This window comes from Lynx canadensis, chromosome B1, assembly GCF_007474595.2.
Source record: "Lynx canadensis isolate LIC74 chromosome B1, mLynCan4.pri.v2, whole genome shotgun sequence".
NCBI lineage: Eukaryota > Metazoa > Chordata > Mammalia > Carnivora > Felidae > Lynx > Lynx canadensis.
This window is the reverse complement of record NC_044306.2, coordinates 176,094,985-176,116,780: the sequence shown is the minus strand read 5'-3', so window position 1 is coordinate 176,116,780 and position 21,796 is coordinate 176,094,985. Positions and strand designations below refer to the sequence as shown.

General features: G+C 35.9%; 1 protein-coding gene across 1 annotated transcript in view; it reads right to left on the bottom strand.

Moving 5' to 3' along the window:
- ARAP2 (ArfGAP with RhoGAP domain, ankyrin repeat and PH domain 2) overlaps positions 1–21,796 on the bottom strand; it is a 216,413-nt gene that overhangs the window by 43,401 nt on the left and 151,216 nt on the right. The window contains 5 exon segments of the mRNA XM_032593080.1: positions 7,317–7,434; positions 10,216–10,290; positions 12,827–12,895; positions 14,392–14,539; positions 20,144–20,249. Of these exon segments, the coding sequence (XP_032448971.1) occupies positions 7,317–7,434; positions 10,216–10,290; positions 12,827–12,895; positions 14,392–14,539; positions 20,144–20,249 (516 nt within the window).

The window sequence follows — 21,796 nt, the reverse complement described above, 5'->3', positions numbered from 1 at the left end:
GCTAAGTACTTAACAGGTTTTTTTTTTAATGTTTATTTATTTTTGAGAGAGAGAGAGAGAGAGAGAGAGAGAGAGAGAGAGAGAGAGAGAGAGAGAGAGAGAGAGCGTATGAGTGGGGGGCGGGCAGTGAGAGGTAAGACACAGGATCCACAGCAGGCTCCAGGCTCAGCTGTCAGAACAGAGCCCGATGCGGGACTTGAATGCACCAACCATGAGATCATGACCTGAGCTGAAGTCGGACGCTAAACTGAACCACCCAGGCGCCCCCTTACTAGACGTTTCTATGGTGGACTATAATTAACAGAAAATATTTGGTAATGAATCAGCAGACAAAATTCTGCCAAATTTCAAAGTCAGCCAAAATCTTCTATGCTCTGTCACTCCCATTTTTCTTCAAGTAATTTTCTAAAAGTTTTGACAAAGGTCATAACTTCCTATAAATTGTCAAAGTTATAAATTCAATTGTTGATTAATCCATTAATTAATCCTTCTATTAATGGAGGTTATAATTAGAATTAACTATATTTCTTAAAAAACTAATTATAGAATAAGTACTCTCTTTACATTTGGCATAATGTTTGTAATTATTGGTTCCACTACTTGCAATGGTACTGATACCATTAACAGTTGTCATTTCTGGAATAACCATGTATCAGAATTGTCTGTACCAGATACACAGGTTATCACTTTTAATCCTCACGGCACTCTTCATTAGGTATCATTCATATTTTACATATAAAGAAAAACAAGGATTAGAGGGATGACTTGCCTAAGGCCAAAGAGCTGGTTCGAGAGAAGAACAAAGATGTGAACCTCATATCCACCTGACTTTAAAACCCAGTATTTTTAAACACCAACTTAAGTTTTATTTTGGGCAAGTATGTGAACTCTCACATAATTATTTTCTTACATGTAATTTGGAGAAAAAAGTATCAACTCACCAAGATTTTTCTGAGGACCAAACATAAGTAAAAAAACAATGTCAATTCATACTTCCCTCTTCACTTTCCTATCCTTGGTGACAAGATGGTAAGGAAATAATACCAAGAGACTTTCAACATCCTGCACTTAAGGAAACTGATGAGCCCACAGTCGGCTTAGAGGTAAGAATTATATTCCCAACTGGAAAACAGTATCTGGATTAAAATAAAATCTCACTTTTCTTTATTATCAAATTAAATTGGTAATGAAACTTCCAAGTATTAGAACATTTGCATTAAAGAGGGTCCCTATTGTAAGTAGATAGATACTACAGTGGTAGCTCTTAACCGTTCTTAGTGATATTACAATCACAGTATAACTGACACCACAGATACAGAAATACAGATTTGCAAAAAAATTTGCTAAGTATGTTTTTCACATCAGTATCATATTATGACATGCTTTAGGACAGTGAAAATCCTGAATATCCAAGTTCCTGCATAAAAACAGAGCTGAAACATGGGATGAAAAGGTTACATATTTATTAGACTACCAATGCTATGTTTATAAAATGGCATTAAAATCCACCTTAAGAGATAATAGGCAGGGGAAATTGAGACATCAAACGTTGCTAGAATATAAATTCCTACCAATAAACAAGTTCTTATTTACAGTTCCATTTGCAGCCATCTGTCATGATAGATTATATGGTATGTACATCATCTGGCATTAGGGCATTACTAGAAATAAATAACTCAGTTGCTATCTATAGCATAAAAATTGCTGAGAATTCAGTATAGTTATTTGAGAAGAAAAGGTTATGGAGGAGGTTATTTAGTTACATAAATCACATTATCATTATCTTTTTTTAATTTTTTTTTTTTTTTTTTTGAGAAAGAGAAAGAGTTGAGAGCACGAGTGGGGGGAGGAACAGAGAGAGGTGGAGACAGAGAGAATCTCAAGCAGGCTCCACACTGTCAGCACAATGCCCCAGTGTGGGGCTCGAACTAACAAATTGTGAAATATTGACCTGAGCCAACATCAAGAGTCAGATACTTAACCGACCGAACACCTCATAACCAGGCACCCCTCATTTTCCATATCTTAAAATCATGTCCACAGAATAAACCTGGTCTGCCTTGTTAAAAAGAGAGAGAGCTATCCAATTTCCACTGTAGTTAACAGGTGTTGTCCTTAAATTTTTGGCAGTAATGACACAGGATTTCCTCAATCAATCATGATTACCCCAATAGTTAAATTCTTAGCGCCAAACTAAGAGCTATGCAAGTTTTCTCAGTCCTGTCCACACAATCAGAGGGTGAAATAATTTCTGTGTCATCAGAAGAAGGGCTGGAAAGAATCCTGATGAAAAAATGAACAGCTCTTCCATATCACAGTAACTATGAGGAAGAAACAAGAAAATGTTCTGATACTCCTTCAGAGAAAGCAACTGCTTCAAAAAACTTGAACCGCTCAGTGAAGAAGCCCACTTAAATGAGGCCCCTTGGGTGTTTTTCTTTTTTTTTTTTTTTCTTCTTCCTCCTCTTCCAGCATGTGAAGGCCTTTCCGTTTGAAGTTGAAGCATTAAGATAAGAGCACACTTCAGAAGATTAGCTCTGGATGAAGGTGGTACCCTCTCCCAGGGTAGGTTTCAGCTTGTCTTAATGACTGGCAGCAGTGGGTGAAGGTTACTTAGCATCTTTCAATGAATAAGACAAGAATGACTGTTTCTCTACCCAGTACAAATTTCAAATGTCCCACCAGACCTTCACTTAGAGGGGAAACCAACTCAGAAATTAGCTGAGCCTAGAATTTAACTCAGCTTTACATACACATTCTCAAAGTATTTATATGGTTTTAATAGGTCATATTTTTCCATCAATCTGACTACCATATAAGCAAAATAAAAGTTGCCCACCATTTGCTATGGTCTGAATGTTTGTCCTCCTCAAATTCATATGGTGATACCTAATCCCCAATGTGATGGTATTAGGGGGTAGGGCCTTTCAGAGAGGTCTTGAATGCAGAGCACTCATGCATGTGATTAGTGCCCTTGTAAGAGAGACCCCAAAGAGCTCCCTTCCATCATGTGGGAACACAGGGAAAAGACAGCCCTCTATGAAGCTGAAAACAGGCCATCACCAGACACTGAATCTGCTGGCACCCTGATCTTGTGAAACTTCCCAGCCTCCAGAACTGTGAAAAATAATTTCTACTATTTATAAGCTCCCATCTATGGAATTCCACTATGGCAGCCTGAATGGACTAGGACACAATTTCACCAATGACAGCAGTGATGCTAATGATATATGAGTCACAAATTGACATGCTTCTATCAGTCTGCTTTGGTACTTGTCATACCCATGGCAATTCCATTTATAGGTTTAAGAATCTATTTTCATTATCCTCAACCATATAGGGGTTTCTGGGCATTTATATAACATATTTTCCTCTTATTTTTATATAACTAGGGTATTATTTTTTAAAAAAACTAAATATAATAGAGTATCTCAGAAGAGTAAAGGAAACGTTACAAAATACTTATTATAAAAAGGGCATTGGATATGATAGGGTAGAAAATTTAGTGACACCTAAAACAAAATCCAGCACTTCTGGTTCACTTACTTACCCCTCTACCTCTCTATCTCTCAGACTATTTTTGGTTACTTGGGGGATTTATAATTGCATTTGAAAAAGCAGCAATTCTCTACTGACATTCTTCCTATCAACTACAATCTTGTGACTACCAACGCCTTCACTTTTAGCTTCTTTTTATATTTTACTTTATCTTCCCTGCATGCTACTAGAAATAAAGCTTTTAACATTTCAGCAGGTCAGGTGGAACACACAGGTTCCATCTGCTTCAGTAAAGCACAATCACTGGCCCCTCTGCTGCTCTCCTAGCACTGCTCCCTTAGAGGCAGTAAAAATGATCTTAGCTTTCTCTTCTGGAGAATTCTACTTAAAGGGTTGACCAGATATTAAAACCATGCCAAATGTGAATTCTTAACTCCATCAAATGTATTCTTTCTTGGTGTACACGGGGTGTTCCTTTGATTATCTCATAAGTGTTTTTATATTTTCATCAAGGTAACTTTTTTATTATTAAATTTTTTTAATGTTTATTTATTTTTGAGAGAGACAGAATGCAAGTGGGTTAGGGGCAGAGAGAGAGGGAGACACAGAATCCGAAGCAGGCTCCAGGCTCTGAGCTGTCAGCACAGAGCCTGACGCAGGGCTCGAACTCATGAGCTGTGAGATCATGACCTGAGCCGAAGTCGGACGCTCATCAGACTGAGCCACCCAGGCACCTCTTTTTATTATTATTTTAAAGTTTATTTATTTGAAAGAGACAGAGACAGCATGAGTGGGGGAGGAGCAGAGAAAGAGGAAGAGAAAGAATCCTAAGCAGACTCTGCACTGTCAGGACAGAGCCAGATGTGGGGCTTGAACTCACGAAACCATGAGATTGTGACCTGAACTGAAACCTAGGGTTGGACGTTTAACCGAGTCACCCAGGAACCCCAAGATAACTTTTTTGTTTTTGAGTTAGAAAGAAACCAAAAGACAACAACAACAAAACAAAAACAAAACAAAAAACCCAACTCACTCTAATCTTACAATTTGTGAAGTACTAATTGTCATATGCAAGTTAATAACCAGCCATTTTCAGAGTAAGCAGCCTTTCATTTTCCAAGATGAAATCTAGTAACAGTGTTGCCAGATATACTGCAACCTCTCTTCTAGCTATAAATAATTACTTCCTGTCTTCACTCATTCCGCTTGTTCTTCTCAGTCAGGAGGACCAATGCCCAAAGGCATAGAGCTCCAATGATGTGACACTGGGATATGCTTTAAATCAGTCCTTGAGAGAATAAGGGCAGTGGGAGAGAATGTCTATCCCCAAATCCATGATTCATTATTTTGCTGTGGATGTCCTCATAAATTCAACAGAAATAGAAGCACATGGGAAACAATCAGCTGTCTAAGAGCTAAGCAGGGCCTTGAAATCTCCTAGTGATTCCTAATCTGTAAACAGGAATTACTTTTCATGTACCTTCTACTTGGATACATCTAATCCAAAGAGCAACAGAATGCATGTATTTTTTATTCCACTTCAGTTAGTAAGATATTTTTAGGGTCTATTCTATATCACTGCACTACACTAGAGGTAGTGACAGATAGCAAGGTCTAAAAAATAATGGCAAATGTCCTGAAAAACTAATATTCTGGGGCAGAGGCAGATACACGATACTATTCTACAAGTCAGATAATATGCAGTATTATGGATCTATAATCAAATAATCAGAAAAGCTCAGTGGGAACTATGTTTGTCTAAACATCATCATGGAAGAAGGACCATCTAAACTGGATCTTGAAGGACAGGCAATAAGCACCTAACGAAAGGGTTTTAAACAGTGGAACAATATGATCCTATTTGTGAGTTAGAAAGATAACTTTGGCAGTAATACTGAGAGTTACCTTCACTTACAATTACAATGAAGCTAGTAACCTAACCCTTTCCTTAAAATTAAACAACAAAAAAAATCAAAAGACTGTACCACCTATATACCATATAGTAATGAAAAACTGTGCTTTACTTATTTAGATTTTAACTGTATGGCAACTATGTGTAAGGCATTATGCCAGACACTAGAGACAGAAAAAAGAAAGTTCCTCCTTCCTTCCAAGGAGCTCTCCTCAAGAGACACAAAGTTCAATGGAACCCTTAGTATGGGTTTTAAAGGAGGTAAACTGGTGGGCCAGATGCGGGAGAGTAAAGATGCATTTGGGAAATACCAGCCTACCCTGGTTAGGCAAAGACCAAGAATGGAAGGGATTATCTATCAAGAACATATATGATGAAAAAAGATGGCAAAGGAGATTGGGTCAGCAAAAAGCTACCACTTAGTGGATAGACAAAGGAAAAACTGACAAATGAAATAAAAGGAGTAGAGAGCAAGAAGGACAATCCAGGTAGTATCAAATACAGAGTGAAAGACCTTCAAAAGGAATGGGAATAGTCCTTAGTAATAAACCCTATGGAGAGGACAGGTAAAGCCTGAAGCAAATTAACTGGGCTTAGAAGCTGGGGGTCACAGTGGTCATCTGCTAAACCACTTTCTGTAAATGGGAGAGACCAAATATGGGGAGACACAGCGTGAGCCAACACCAAAGCATGGGAGTCACCAAATCTTGACAATTAATATCTAAAAATTACTTTTTTGTTACCTTTTCAGGAGTTAGATTTTTAAAGAATTATGCATGATAAAAACAACGATATGAAAATATGTAGACTAATGAGAGACAAAATAGTTGACATCCCATTTTATTCGAACATTGATTACAACACTCCTACTAATACACGATAGGGTATTTCAATGTTGAATTTTAATTTTTATCTTGAGCTTGCAGGTGGCAAGATTTTACTTTTGGCAGTTTGACAGCTATACTTGAAAGGGTCCCAACACCTTAGTAGGTAGCAGCTAGACAGATGGTCAAGGGACAAAGACATTCTGCATCTTTTTTTTTTTTTTTTTTTTTTTTTTCCTAGAGGTCTTTAAAACCAAATGGTGTCATTAGAATGTAAAGCTTATTCAGCATCTGACTACTGGGATAGTCAAGGTGTTTTAAAATCTCTACCCTTCCATGTCTGAGATAAAAGATGATAAAATATCTGATCTACTCCACTAAGATGAAAAGAAGAAACAAAAAACAAAAAATAAGCTGCTACTAGCTTAAAAAAGTTTTTTCTTTAATAATAAATAATCTTTTAAATCAACATTGTTTTTGTTAAAAGAGCAGCGTATAGGAAATGAGATGGATAGTGATAGTGCCATTCAGAATAGTTATAAATCAGGGGTGCCTGGGTGGCTCAGCCGATTAAGTGCTGGACTTCGGCTCAGGTCATGATCTCACAGTTCATGGGTTCAAGCCCTGTGCCGGGCTCTGTGCTGGCAGCTCAGAGCCTGGAGCCTGCTTCCCTTTCTGTGTCTCCCTCTCTCTTTGCCCTCCTCTGCTTGCCCTCTCTCTCTCTCTCTCTCTCTCTCAAAACTTATTTATTTTATTTATATTTATTTAATATTAAAAAAATTAGAAGTTACAAATAAAATTGCTTGTCTTTACAAACAAAGGCCTATTTATTAAAGTAGCAACATGGATGTCTAATGCTTTGCATTATATTTCCATAGTCAATAAAATAATCATTTAGATGAGTAAAATCATCGGAGGGCAAACTCAAGTGGCAATGACATAGAACACATGCACGGAGGTAGAAGGGAATGAAAAATGAGAAGTTAATCTTTAAAAAACACAAAATGTTCATAATTGCTTGGCACAAAAATAGTACTTCATACTATAAGGAATTTAAGAATCTTATCATGAAAATCACTTACCTAGCTCTTCATTTTCAATGACTTCAAATGTGGCCCAGATATCACCTTTCACAGGAATTATATTTTTTATTGCTAATATATCATTAGTTAATTCCTCTGCTTCCATCACAGGAGAGATCTGTAAGAGAAGCAAAATTTCTTCAGAATGTACATCAGACACAGAAATAGCTATATGACAGAGCCAATAGTGGTCACCCCATCCACCAACTTACGACACTCTTAAGTTTCTCCCTTAGTATGTTTACTTAGCTTCTCTAAGCACACAGAAGAAAACAAACAAGCAAGCAAACAAACAAAAACAGCATATTCAGATCTTCTCCATAAAATAGAATACATTACAATGTGAGCGCATGAACATCTTACAATATAGACATAATCTGGGAAAATATGTTTTTTCTCAGTGAGCAATTAGGGAAAAAGAAAATGTACCTAATCATACACAGAAGATCTTTCACTAGACAGTGAATCCAACAGCATTCTAGGAGTAAAAAATTTCACTCATCAGTTTTATATTCATGAGTTCAAAGTGGTTTGGTTGATTCAGTCTGGGCCCCGAATCATACACAATCGACTGCTGTCTACCATGCCAAAAAGCCCCAGGGTCTTAGTGGTTTGTGGTGGGCCCCACCATGCCAAGTGACAGATGGTGGGGTCCCAAAGCACGCTAGAGCCAGGACTGCAGGGCAGAGGCCAGCTCTACGAGAGTCCCAAAGCCTGAGGCCATGGCATAAGCATGCTGTCTTCTTCAGGGACTTTTGGGATTTTTGATTTGTTTCTTCGTGTTTTTGTTTTTGCCAATCTTAAATGCACACTGGACAAAAGCAAGCTGGCTTTCTTCAATTTGAATTTAGTTGTAACCGTAAACAAAGAGAAGATGTTTTAAACATTAGGATACTGCGACTGCAACCTCGTTTGCACATTTTCAGTCGAAGTATGCACCTATTTTAAAAGTTCTTCCAACAGGAACGTGCTCGTTACCATTTCTCCTGTCCATGACCCATCATGAGCATATCGCACATATGTAAGTAGCACAGAACACCTTCCATTACAGGTAACTCATACAGTCTATTTTCTGGGCTTTGTGGAATTTAGTACTTTCTTTGGAATGTATTAATGATACAATGAAGTCCACTATCTTTTATTTTAAACAGCCCAATGAAATATAATCTTGAAAGAAAAAAAAAAATCTCACTATCTGGGCAAAGTGGAAAACTATAGTAGAAACATCAGATGAATCATTTCAATAATGCTGCTCATCTGAATGACTCTGACATTTTTTTAAGAAGCATAACCCTCTCTTAAAATAATAAATTACTGAGAAACTAAACCGCAAGAGAGGCAAGGAGTGCCTCAGGTAGACATGGGAGTGGAAAACTGAACTCCATTCCTTGTTTCAGAGGGCTCCCAAGGACAGGGAGCTCCTAGAACTGCACACGGTACACTTTGCAAATTATTACTCTAAGGAACATAGAAATCAGTATGATGAGCATCAGGTTAGGAATCTGATGACCAAGGTATGTATTCTGGCCTTAACACTTTTAACTTCCAGTTTGCATTCATGTAAACTTGAGACATTTCCTGTTTCACCTGCTTCCTGGGACTTAGGTAACAACCAACTGAAATAAATATAACTGAATAGTCTTCTAAAGTCTTAAGCATGAAACATATGTTAATGATTATTTTTACATAGTTTTTGCTATGTTTTTAAAGAGAATTTGGAGTTCTTATAGGTGAAACTATATAGTCCTTTACGTGCATTTACTTAAAATAAGAATTTTGCTCAATTATAATAACTTCTGTTAAAATGAGCTACTAAACAGTGCGTGTGTAAGTGGAGCTAAGTCATGTGCTCTGAACACCTCCTCTAGCATGAGTGATGGACTCGTGCTGATTCTCTGTATTTCTTCCTCGTGTCCCCTATGATCAACATGCCACGATCAACATAGGAAATCTGATGTGGCCAAGGAGTGGCCTGCCTCTTTGGAACAAAACTTATTACTGTAGCAGTTCACTCCATGTTCTAAGTGAGTTAACCAGTGCCACAGAGACACAATATGTAATCATTAAAAAATATAAATTAATAATTACAATGCATCTAACAAAACTGAAGCCCAGAAATACATAACATTGTGTTTAAATATTGGACTTTAGATGGCAAAATGTCTTCTTCAAACATAGAATGTAGTCTTACTAAGTAGGAATCTGAATTATCACTGTTACCCTCCCCCTAAGGCAGACTAAGTACTGAATTATGGCAACACGAGAGGGATACTTTTAATTCAGGAAAAAAAAAAAAAAAAGAAAGAAAGAAAAATGATTCATATTCTCATAAAAGAGTTATCCAATATTCAAGTAAATTGGAGACAGAAAGTCTAGGATACAAGAGTAGAAGACTATTAATAAATAATAAAATAATATAGGACTAGTAGTAATTATTAAGTGCCAATAGTAGTATTATTTGTGCCAGGCAATTCACCAAGTGTTTTACACCCAGTATCTTACTGAGGACTCACATCAATGATACTATGTAAATACTCTAATTTTTCCTCATTTTATACGTGAGATGATTGGGGCTCAGACAGAGTAAGTTAATTTGCCTGATGTTAAGAAGCTAGGAAAGGGAGGGGCAGCTATTTGAGCTCAAGTTATTTTTTAGAACCTATAGAATATCGTAACCATAACCTAAAGTGCATTAAGATGTTCTCTTTCCAAATAACTAAGTTATGGAATTCCTGGAGAATATTGGAATAAAAAGTCAATCCTGTCAATCAATCATGGTTTGAATTGGACAGGCGAAATAAAATACAAGAGACGATGGAAAATTCAAGGTACATAAATTAATGTGTATTAATACTTGCGATTTCCAGAAGTATCCTTTAAATCCATCTTTAGGACTCACCCGAATTATAATGCTGCAGTCGGGTTCTTTCTTTTCCACATACACTTCAATTAACAAATCTCCAGCCTGGGAAACCTAGGAAAGGGCAGATGTGAAGAGAGTAAATATAGGTATGTTCTGAGAACATACTTATGACACTTAAGACAGAAAGTCCTAGTCCTTTTTCTAAATATTTCATAATAATGAAATGAGCCTGTTAATAGTACAATAATTCTCATCTTCCAGATGTGGTTGACTAAGAAAAAGGAATCTACACAAAGGATGTAATCACAGGGCAATTTCTTCATCTCTTAATTAAGAATTTAGTGTCCTGAAATACTCTTATATTCTTACTAAAATAACAAACCTGTCTGTAAGGGGAATATGTGGACTTTCAACAACATAAGCTATAAGAGCCATCACCATGTATGTTAATAGGAGAAACAAAATGAGGAATGAAAAGGATCCATATGTAATTGTGCTCTAATCTACAGGGTGGGTAAACACCCATAATTAAAAGAGAAAATAGGCATTGCTAGATTTTCAAAGCAATAATGCACAAAAATTGAAATTTTAGGATAAATTAGGTTGGAGCTATATTACAACTACAAAAAGAGTAAGTATAGTTAGCAAAGAAAAAAAAAATTTGAAGTGAAAGAATAAGATAGATGATAAGGAGAGGTTTTTATTTTAATTACTTTCAGCCAAGCATTAAGTGTTACATTATTTGGGTCACTATTATAGACCAGGAGACATATTAAGTGAAGAAGAGACACTCCTTAACAAAATAAAAACCGTAAGATACCACCATGTAGATCATCAGTATAATGAGGAAAAGTATAATTAACACAGAATTTAAACCAATCTATGAAAAATATTTTGAATAGCTTTTTTCAGAAATTGCCTTAAGTTATATAACCACTTAGAAATAATATCTCACAATTTAAAAAAAATGGTCATAATGGAGAAACTATCATTCTGAAGTTAAATTTGCCTAAGAATAAAATCTGATGAAAAAAATAGGAAAACATCTAAAAAATGTACTTTGAAGAAGTGTTTTTAATTACTCTGGCATTACAGACTTAGAAAAGCTTATTTCCAATTTTTCTTACTCATTTTTGATGATACACAAAAATTCTAGGAAAGAAAAGATACAGTTGACATTTCTACTTTTCACTGTGTTTGCATAAACAACTCTCCAGGAAGGACACATTTTAAAAATTAAAAACGCAAACACAAAGAACTCATAGAGTGAAGCTAAAACAAGAATAGCTAAGAAATTCAAACAGGGATAAGACATGGAGCCTGTCAGAAAAACACACCAGAGCAGAGTTTTGAATGGATTAGAGAAAAACACAAGCAAAAGAACAGGTTTTTCCGAAGTATTCTACTTCTCCTGTCCAATTACTACTATTTTATAGACAATTCTTTTCTTCTACTTACGTATACTTAATTAAAAAGCAGCCAAGACTCATTTCATTATTGCAATATGAATATAAAAGATAAAAATGCAGAAGGACACTCATATTTTATCTTATTACAACATAGGTAATGCTGCCAAAGATTATACCTTGGGCTCACACAACCCTTTATTTCATGACTGAGACTATCCCCCTTGCCACCCCCCCCCCCAAAAAAAAAACAGTCATTCAGGAGAACTAACTGATGATGAGCCAGATTTCTTAGTTTTACAGGCTACATTAATACTTAGGGTCAAAATGGAAGCGATGCTTTCGTAGGTAAGTACTGTCATAGTGCTAGCACTCAGGGATCTCGGGCACTGGGATGGCAGCCCTTTCTCCTCTCCTTCTTATGGAATAGTAGCTACTAATAAGCTCCTAATAGTAGTTCCTAGTAAGGAAGCATTTGCTTCATTCTCTGAGTATATCTATAAACAGAAGATACTCGACCCATTTATATTATTTACATTTGTATCCAGAATCCACTACAACTCCTAGTGATTAGAAGAAGATTAAATACCAATTTTAAGAAAGTTCAGTGAATGCTCATCAAACAAGGAAAGGTACCCTGGAAAACGGCAGTGCACCCTGAACACACAAATCCAATATAATGCAACTGAGGAAAGCAAAAGAAGATTTAGAAAATAGTCAATTTCAGACATAAATCAGCGTATGTTACAAAGATGACATTAGAAAAATTCCCACTAATATAATCATCTGAGAGCATGCAGAGCAAAAGCATAGAAGAGATAATTTATATTTTCAAAATCATAATGGAAAAAAGAATCATTACGGAGCTGAATTTTCAATTTAGTCTTGTATTTCTTTGGCTTTAAATGCTTCCTTTGAAATCCACTCATATTTTTAATAGTGCATTTGTAACTAGAAATTGATTTCATAAAGGGCATTTGATAAGATTAATAATGATTTTTCCTTCTGTATTTTGAAAAATTTGCATTAACATACTTTGGCATTTCACATATGAACGTCATGCTGCAGAATTAGGCAACTATTTTATCTAGGTTCTTTTTTCCCCATTACTTTTACTTTGCTTCAAATAGGAACTTGAAAATAAATACAACAAACAGCTTTACTTACAACAGAAGCTTTTAGTTTTTGTTATTTTTGAAATTATTTTTTTATTCTTTGGAGATCTAACTATTACTACTCACTTGAGTGTCTTTCCACTTGGTAATAAAGCTATTTTCTATGTCCATTTGTTTGACTTGGTCTTCTTTAACCTGTTTAAAATATAATTTGGGACATTCTAATAAAATACAAGGAGTGATGGTACTCATCCTCACATAACTCTTCAGGAATTTAAAGACCAACAATTTAAAAATAAATGAGAATGACCATCTTAATCAGCATGGGCCCACATAGCCAGGGCAGAAATAAAGCCAACATGATAGAGCCTCATAAAGTTCAGAGAATTTTATGATGACATCACTTCAAGCTGCAGACTCCATCAATGGAAGCTGTACTGCTAACTGACTTAATAAGCAAAGGGGCTAATGAGTGATTTGTTAGAGTTGATGTAGGTTACAAGACAAGACTAATTTCTCAAACTGAAATGCTTGTTAAATGCTTACAAAATTCCTATGATTTAAAGCTGGGGTTAGCAAAACTACGAAAATAATCATTTATTTTTTTGTTAATGTAACAGTACAAACATAGAAAATAAAGAGAGCATGTAAAGCCACACATTATTTTTTTTCCTAATTCTTTCATTTCTCAGCATCAGAATTACTGCAAAGAAGCTGCTGTTGATCAAAAACAGTGGACACATATAGAAAGAAAGAGATCAAAGAGCAAAGAGAATCCAACAATCTTGGTGTCCATTCCTATATAAATGAAGATACAAATGGTGTGTTTTTATTTTATTAAAGTAGAGCTTCTTTCCCTTGGCTAAGGAATCCTGCAATCACTTACTATAAGAATGTAAGAACTCTACATAGAATAACCTATTACATTAACTCATTTAATTTCAACTGACATACCCATAATCCTGGAAAACAAGAAGTCTTATACAACACCACTTAATAGAGTGCCCCAAGAGGTTAAATGCAACCATGCTAGTGGTAATCAAGAGGTCAGTGTTCATGAAGCAATGGAGTTGGACCTTTGACCCAAATACCCTATATACCCCCCATGTTCAAACCCTGGGCTTATTTCCTCGATTTTTACTTCTTTCAACTAAGAAATTATCCTTATTCCAACAGTTTTCTGATGAAACATGAATATATTAACTTCATAAAATAGCAAACTGAAAGTCAAATAATTAGAACAGACTTAGTAAAAACCACAGAACATTATTTCGGGATTTTCTTCATTTCCAATTCAGACACAATTAAAATAAAACACTAAAATGCATTCAATTACAGACTTTATCAGCCTGGTATTTATTACCAAATTTGTAAAATTCACAATTTCACACCTCTAAGTAGACACACTTAATGCATACACACACTGACAAGGAAAAAAAAAAAGCCACAGAAACACTATAAATAGGAATATTCTGTCCAACAGACACCAGATGGCTTCAAAGCAGTCAAATTTAAATGAATGGCTACAGCTAAAAAGGCTACTTGTATCTAAAATATTAAAGATCATGTAACTATTCTTTATTTTTAGATATTCATAAAGACGTGATTATAAAAATCCTAAAATATAAATTTTTATTTGCCAACAGTAACATCGAAACTATTTTAACAAAGGCAGGATATGAAATATTTACCTCAAATATCTCAACATAATTATTAATTAAGTCCTCGATTACATTCACTTCTTCACTAGTTTGTCCTTTAGTTTGAAACAAACAGGATGAAAAGACCAAGGCCAAATTATGGGCATTCATGTGATTGATTTCTGAGCATTTCTGAACCCTGTTAGAGAAAAGCATAGCTCATTACGACACACTTCATAGAACTTTAGTCATAATACCCATTTATCATTATTTAACACACACACACACACACACACACACACACACACACACACACACACATCAAAAGTCTCTGATAGAAGATGTACGGTGGTGATTTAAAGAACAATGCACAGTTTGTTCTTCTGAGTACTTACAGTCAAGAATATAAGAAAACACTACTGTTAAAGAAGATACGACTACAAGTTACAAAGCAGTCCTTGCCTGTGGACTGGATGAGATGCACCGAGACAATGGTACAACCTGAGGCTAAGGCATAAAGATGGGCTTAAACAATGGTGTAAAATGACCAGCGGGGCTGAAGCATAAATGAAACAGGGGAAAGGAGGCAGTAGGTAAGTAGGAAAAATAGCAAGGAAGGTGAATTGAGAGGCATACAGTAGACAGTTCCAAATTCAAGGTTCAAGGCTGAGCTGAATTTTCCAGGAAGTGCAAATCAGGTGAGAAAATACTTGGCAGCATGTGTTTGTACGGTTAGCCAAAATAGGATATTCTCTCTCAAAAAGCAAACAATGAAAAAATATAATTATTGGATATGACTTGGATATAACTATGAAGGTCTTTTTACAGTGAAAAAACATGAAAAGAGGAGTCAACTCTCCCTATGATTAGGCTACAAAATTTGGGCCTTACAAAGAGCATTTAAAGTACAGTTCACCCTTGAACAACAGAATTTGAACTGTGTGGGTCCACTTACATGTGGATTTTTTTGATAAATACAATACAGTTATATATTTTCTTTTATGATTTTCTTAATATTTTCTTTTCTCTAGCTTAATTGTAAGAATACAGTACATAATACATATACCATACACAATAGGTGTTAATTGACTGTATATGTTACTAGTAAGGATTCCAGTCAACAGTAGGCTATCAGTAGTTAAGTATTGGGGGGAGTCAAAGTATATGTGGATTTTGATGTGCAGGGGAGCACTGCCCCTAAATCCTGAATTTCAAGGGTCAACTGTATTCACAAATGTTAAATGCAAAGTGATTTTAAAAAACCTACAGGCATCACCCCAATAAAAGGAAATATACATCAATAAAAATGCACAGGTAAGAACTATAAGTGATATACATGTGGGTATCTGTTAATGCTGTTTGCCACTGACTATATATAATAACACCCTGCTCAACTGCCTAATTACATTTTTAAATTTTAAAATACATACTAAAAAGGAAAGACTGCATCAAAGGAATAAAACAAGATGAAGCTAGGTACACCTGTCTTTAAAAGGAGATTCTAGTAGTTACAAAAGAGAGTAAAGATGACAGGAATATATATATATACACACACACACACACACACACACACACACACACACACTCACAAAATGCCACATTGCATGGCAGAGACTGAGCAAGTGCAATCATTGTATGTGATTTATAAGATGCAAAGGGAATCGCAAGTTAATAGAGGAGGGTGTGATAATTGTAGACATCCCTCTCAAAACTATGTCTGTACTCTTATCACACTAAATTATAAACATCAGGAAAATTGATCTGCAGGTCTGCCTGTGTTACCAGAATCAGAGCATCTCCCAGTCAGGAACTGTTGCTTTAATCACACTGGAGTGCATAATAAATATCTGGTGAATGGAATTAAGTAAATGTTAGTCACGGAAGAAGTGATCTGTTATCTGGGGCAGGGATGGAATTAAATACTAAATCAACCTGACCTAACCAAATGGACCTCTCAAACTTCTGAGGACTCTATTAAACATTCTCACCTTCTTGAGACTTCCTTTTGCAATAGTATCCTCCTTGCTACTCTTCACCTCTCTTCTCTTCCATTTCTGCAGCTGCCTTAATTTATGACATAACGTCCAAGGAATACAGTATTTTCCTTTCCTTCCTTTGTTTCTCTGCCCCACAAGCTATCATTCCCAAGTGTTTCTATTAAACCCATGGAGTCTCTTCTCACTCAGGCCTTCTCATTAGAAGCCCAAGAAAACGGTTTCCTGGTTAGTTTCTCTGTGTCTATTCCAATCTCTTTTCAATCAATCCCATCCATGGGTTATTGTCCTAAAACAGACTTGATCAGTCACCTTTATTGTGTGAAAATCTGAATGTTTTCACATGACCACTTGAGCCTTTCACAACCTCCTGCCAGCCAACTACACACCAGCTCATCTCCCAGCACATCTGTTTCCTAGAAATATCCACCACTCATTTCTTGTTACTTATCTTTCCTTCACATACCCCTTTCAATGTGAAGCATTCCCTGGATGTCAACACACAACAAATGATTCAATCTTTCCTCCCATGTTAAAATTCTCTATATTAAGATCTGTTCCAGTGATGCTGTTTCCCCTAAAAATTATAAAATGCCCTGCAGCACTCCTGTGCATTCACTCTGACATCCAGAGGTCCCTGATGCAAAGGTTGGGAACTGTGGACTTAAGACGTTTTGTCATTCATGTATTATTATCTTCAAAGGTTTCTGTTCACATGGAATCTTAATAGGCGCTGTTTAGTATACAGTAGGAACTAAAATATATGCCAGATGAAGAAACGGAGGGAGAGGGGAAGGATGGGAAGGAACTCGTGATCTCAAACTCAAATCTGAATAAAAAATCTTAAAACAATTATGTGTAACTCAATGTTCAAAATATTAACTTAATAACCTGTAGCAGCCCGGTCATATATTAAATTTTTCTGAAGTTTATTTATGTATTTTGAGAGAGAAAGAGAGAGAGAGAGCGTACGCACATGAACATGAGTGGGACAGGGGCAAAGAGAGAGGGAGGGAGAGAATCCTAAGCAGGCTCCAAGCCGTCAGCACAGAGCCTGATGCAGGGCTAGATCTTATGCACCATGCGATCATGACCTGAGCCGAAACCAAGAGTTGGACACTTAACCAACTGAGCCACCCAGGCGCCCCTAAAATTTCTGAAGAATCTGTCCCAATGTCTCATAAGAATTTCTTAGACTGCAAATAAGATAGTTTCAGAATTCAGCTACACAAAAATTCGGTGTACTGCATCTATGCAGGAAGCGACAATGATATACTCCCTAAGCCATATTTACACTTATTAAAGTTTTTGTAGTAGTTCTAACAGCAAAACCAACCAACCAACACACCTTTCATTTTAACTGAAAGGGTTATTTTCAAACATTCCTCCTCCTTCAGAGATCTTATTTCTCAAGCTACTACTATATTCTTCCTATCCTCCCAAATGAAGGAAACTACATACCCTGATGTAGAAAATATTTTAGACTTCTAAAATTTTCTCGTATGTTCAACAGTATGATGCTAAAATATTAGAATTAGGTTAGACACAAATTGATAAGGGAGAAATAAAAGTTTATGAAGAGTTCATCATGAGAAAATACTGTGCTCACAGACAGACTCCTGCTAGAGAATTCTGGTCTTTGTACTTTCTTCTCTTCTCTAGCTTTCCTCTTACATGAGTTTTAAAGTTTGTGTTTATATACTGGATTCACTTGGGGATGCTGTACATGATTATTTCTAATTCATTTAAGAAATTTTCCAGTATGCTATTTATCTGAAATGGGTCTTAATTACAGAAAGAAACACTCAAGTGATAGTTTGCTGGGGATTTTATTTTAAAACCATTTTCTTCCCCCCTTCCACTCATCACCCACCTCCTTTCTGGCAACCCCTAGTTCTTCTCTGTATTTAAGAATCTGCTTTTTTGTCTCCTTTTTTCCTTCTTTATTCATGTTTTTCTTAAATTTCATATATAAATGAAATCATATGGTATTTGTCTTTCTCAGTCTGACTTACTACACTTGGTATAATACCCTCTAGGTCTATCCATGTTGTTAAAAATGACAAAAACCTCATTCTTTTTTATGGCTGAGTAATAGTCCTATGTGTGTGTGTGTGTGTGTGTGTGTGTGTGTGTGTGTATACACACTACTGCTTCTTTATCCATCCATCTGTTGATGGACACTTAATGTTGCTTCTATAACTAGGCTATTGTAAATAATGCTGCAATAAGCACAGGGGTGCATATATCTTTTAGAATTATTGCTTTTATTTTTCTTGGGTAAATACCTAGTAGTGGAATTACTAAATTATATGATAGTTCTATTTTTAATGTTCTGAAGAACATCCATACTCCTTCCACAGCGGCTACACTAGTTTATATTCCCATGAATAGAGCAGGAGGGTTCCCTTTTCTCCACATCCTTGCCAACACTTGTTATTTTCTGTCTTTTGGACACTAGCCATTCTAGCTGGCAGAAGGTGATATCTCATTATAGTTTTGACTTATATTTTCCTGATGATGAGTGATATTGAACATCTTTTTATGTGTCTGTTGGCCATATGTGTGTCTTTGGAGAAATGTCTATTCAGGTTCTCCGCCCATTTTTAATCAGATTATTTGTTTCTCTATTGTTGACATCTATAAGTTCTTTATATACTTTGAATATAAACCCCTTATCAGATATATCATTTGCAAATATCTTCCCCCATTCAGCAAACTGCCTTGTTTTATTGATGGTTTCCTCTGCTCTGCAAAATCATTTTATTTTGGTGCAGCCCCAATAGTTTATTTTTGCTTTTGTTTCCTCTGCCTGAGTAGACATATCCAGAAAGAGGTTTCTAAGGCCAATGTCAAAGAAATTACTGTGTATGTCTTCTTCTGGGATTTTTACTGTTTCAGGTCTCACATTTAGGTATTTAATCCATTCTTCAGTTTCTGGTTTTCTTTGTTTTTGTTTTTGTATCTGGTGCTGGAAAGTGGTCTAGTTCCACTCTTTCACATGTGGCTCTCAAGTTTTTCCAGTCCCACTTAAAGAGACGGCTTTCTTTTCCCCATTGTATTCTTTCCTCCTTTATTGTAGATCAAGTAACCATGTAAGTGTGAGTTTATTTCTGAACTCTATGTTCTCTCCCATTGATTGATCTCTGTGTCTATTTTTGTGCCAGGACCACAAGGTTTCTATCACTACAGATTTGTGGTATATCTTAAGATCTGGGACTGGGGTACCTCCAGCTTTGTTGCTCTTTCTCAAGACTGGTTTGGCTATTTGGGATCTTTTGTAGGTCCACACACATTTTAGGATTATTTGTTCTAATTCTTTAAAAACTTATGTTGGTATTTTGATATGGATTGTGTTAAAATTGTAGACTGCTAACAATTTAATTTTTCCAATCTTTGTGCATGGTATACCTTTCCATTTGTTTGTGTCATCTTTAGTTTCTTTCATCAGCATTTTATAGTTTTTTGAGTACAAGTCTTCCACTTCACTGGTTAAGTTTATTCCTAAGTATTTTGTTATTTTTAATGCAGTTGTAAAGGAGACTGTTTTCTTAATTTCTTTCTGCTACTTCATTATTAGTCTATAAAAATGCAACAGATTTCTGTATGTTAATTTTGGATCCTTTTATCTTACTGAATTCACGTTATTGGTTCTAGCAGTTTTTCAGTGGATTGAAGCCATTTTTAAGGTATGTTGGATAATTCACAGTCACATATAGAAAGTTAGCCATAGTACTTTAAATTTAAGAAATAATGACTTATAGAGTGCCAAGTTTGAAATGTCTGGAAAAGCTCATGAAACTACTCACCTGTAAAGATGTTCGATTACAGCTGCCAACGTTGCTCGGTTGACCCCTGGAAGAGAACGTATAAATGCCCCATACTTTTTAATTCTTTCCTTGTCATCTTGAGTATCTAGAGGTTAAAAACAAACAATTTTAGGCCAAAACTAATAGTCTGTAACACAAATTTGCCTTTTAACAGTATTTTAAACCAATATTCATTACTGTAGCTCACTAAGTGATCTAATCAAGTTTTAACAGAATAAATATTCAGGCTTCTATAACTCTGGAAAGGCATTTACACAGACATTCCATGGTAGGAAGACAGAGTTCTTATGCTTTCTAATTAAAAACGAAGCACTCTCAAAACCCAAGGTTGCACTTTATCCTCTACTTTATGAACTACTGAACTTCATCTAATAGGAATATATTCAATCGATAACTCAAATTCGAGTACAAATTGAGAGATAAACTGAAAGTCTTTTAACTTTGGCTATGGGAAGATTTCAGTCTGTTATTTGCAAATGACATTTCTGATTTTTTCCCCTTGTGAAATCATAAAAATCTTACCAAAACTAATGAACCATCTTGGAGCCATGAACTGTGTTACCCTGCAGATCCATGTATAGGGGCCTTTGACCAGCCCTAGCATCTCCAAGTCATTGTAAAAGGTAAGGGGGCAATGGAGGAAGTCATGTGCAGGCCCTGATAACTATGACACAGACTTAGAGAAGGATGGTCCCTCTGTCACTGTCATTGACAGAACTTGGTTAGCTATACACAGGAGGATGAGAGGCAATTATGTTCCACTCTCCTAACCCCAGAAGTCAAATACTTAGAGAAACTAGATCCAGGAACCCCCAAAGTTCTAGACTCTAGAAGACATGCAGCAGTGGTTTGCTCTAACCTGCTAGCTTACAGGGGAAATAAAAGGCCATTCTTCAAATAAATAACTTGTGGTGACTTTGTAACTCAAGGGGATTGCACGTATATAGTCCCTCACAATTCCCAACTACCTGTGGAAACAATACTTTTTCATTTTCTGTTCAGCCCAACCTATTCTATTCACAGAAAGCCAGCAGCACATTAATGATTTTTCAAGAGTACACGGTCACTTGCGAAGGGCATTAGGATCCCTGGGGAGGTAAGAAACTCTGTGGCACATTTTTGAAGTACACTCCTAATCAAAACTGTAACCATAGCTCCTTTGTAGTGCTGTAGCCTACGTATAAGACCTGTAGAGGTAAACATGATCATATTGACTTAACTCTGCTAATTGATGACTAAAAGCGAGAGGGGAAAACACCAAAATTATATTCAAATACTACACTGGAAGTGAATGAAGAATTATCTATCATCTCTAGTACAATCCAAACACCCTCTTGTCATCCAGTTTCTAACTATAATGGTATTAATTTAATAAGATGTTATTAATATTACTACCTTTATAACAAGAAGTCATGCTAGTACAGCATATCTTCACAAATCTTATAAGGATAAAATAGATGAAATTTTCAAAATAAAGCTTAAGCAATTTGAAAGTAAAACTTAAGATAGATTTCAGGTCATATAGAAAATACAATGAACTAGTCAGCTAGCCGCAGACTTCAGACAACTTAATGTGTTCTTAGAAGAATAGATCATCGATCATATAAATAGGTGGTATGACACTGTAAGGCA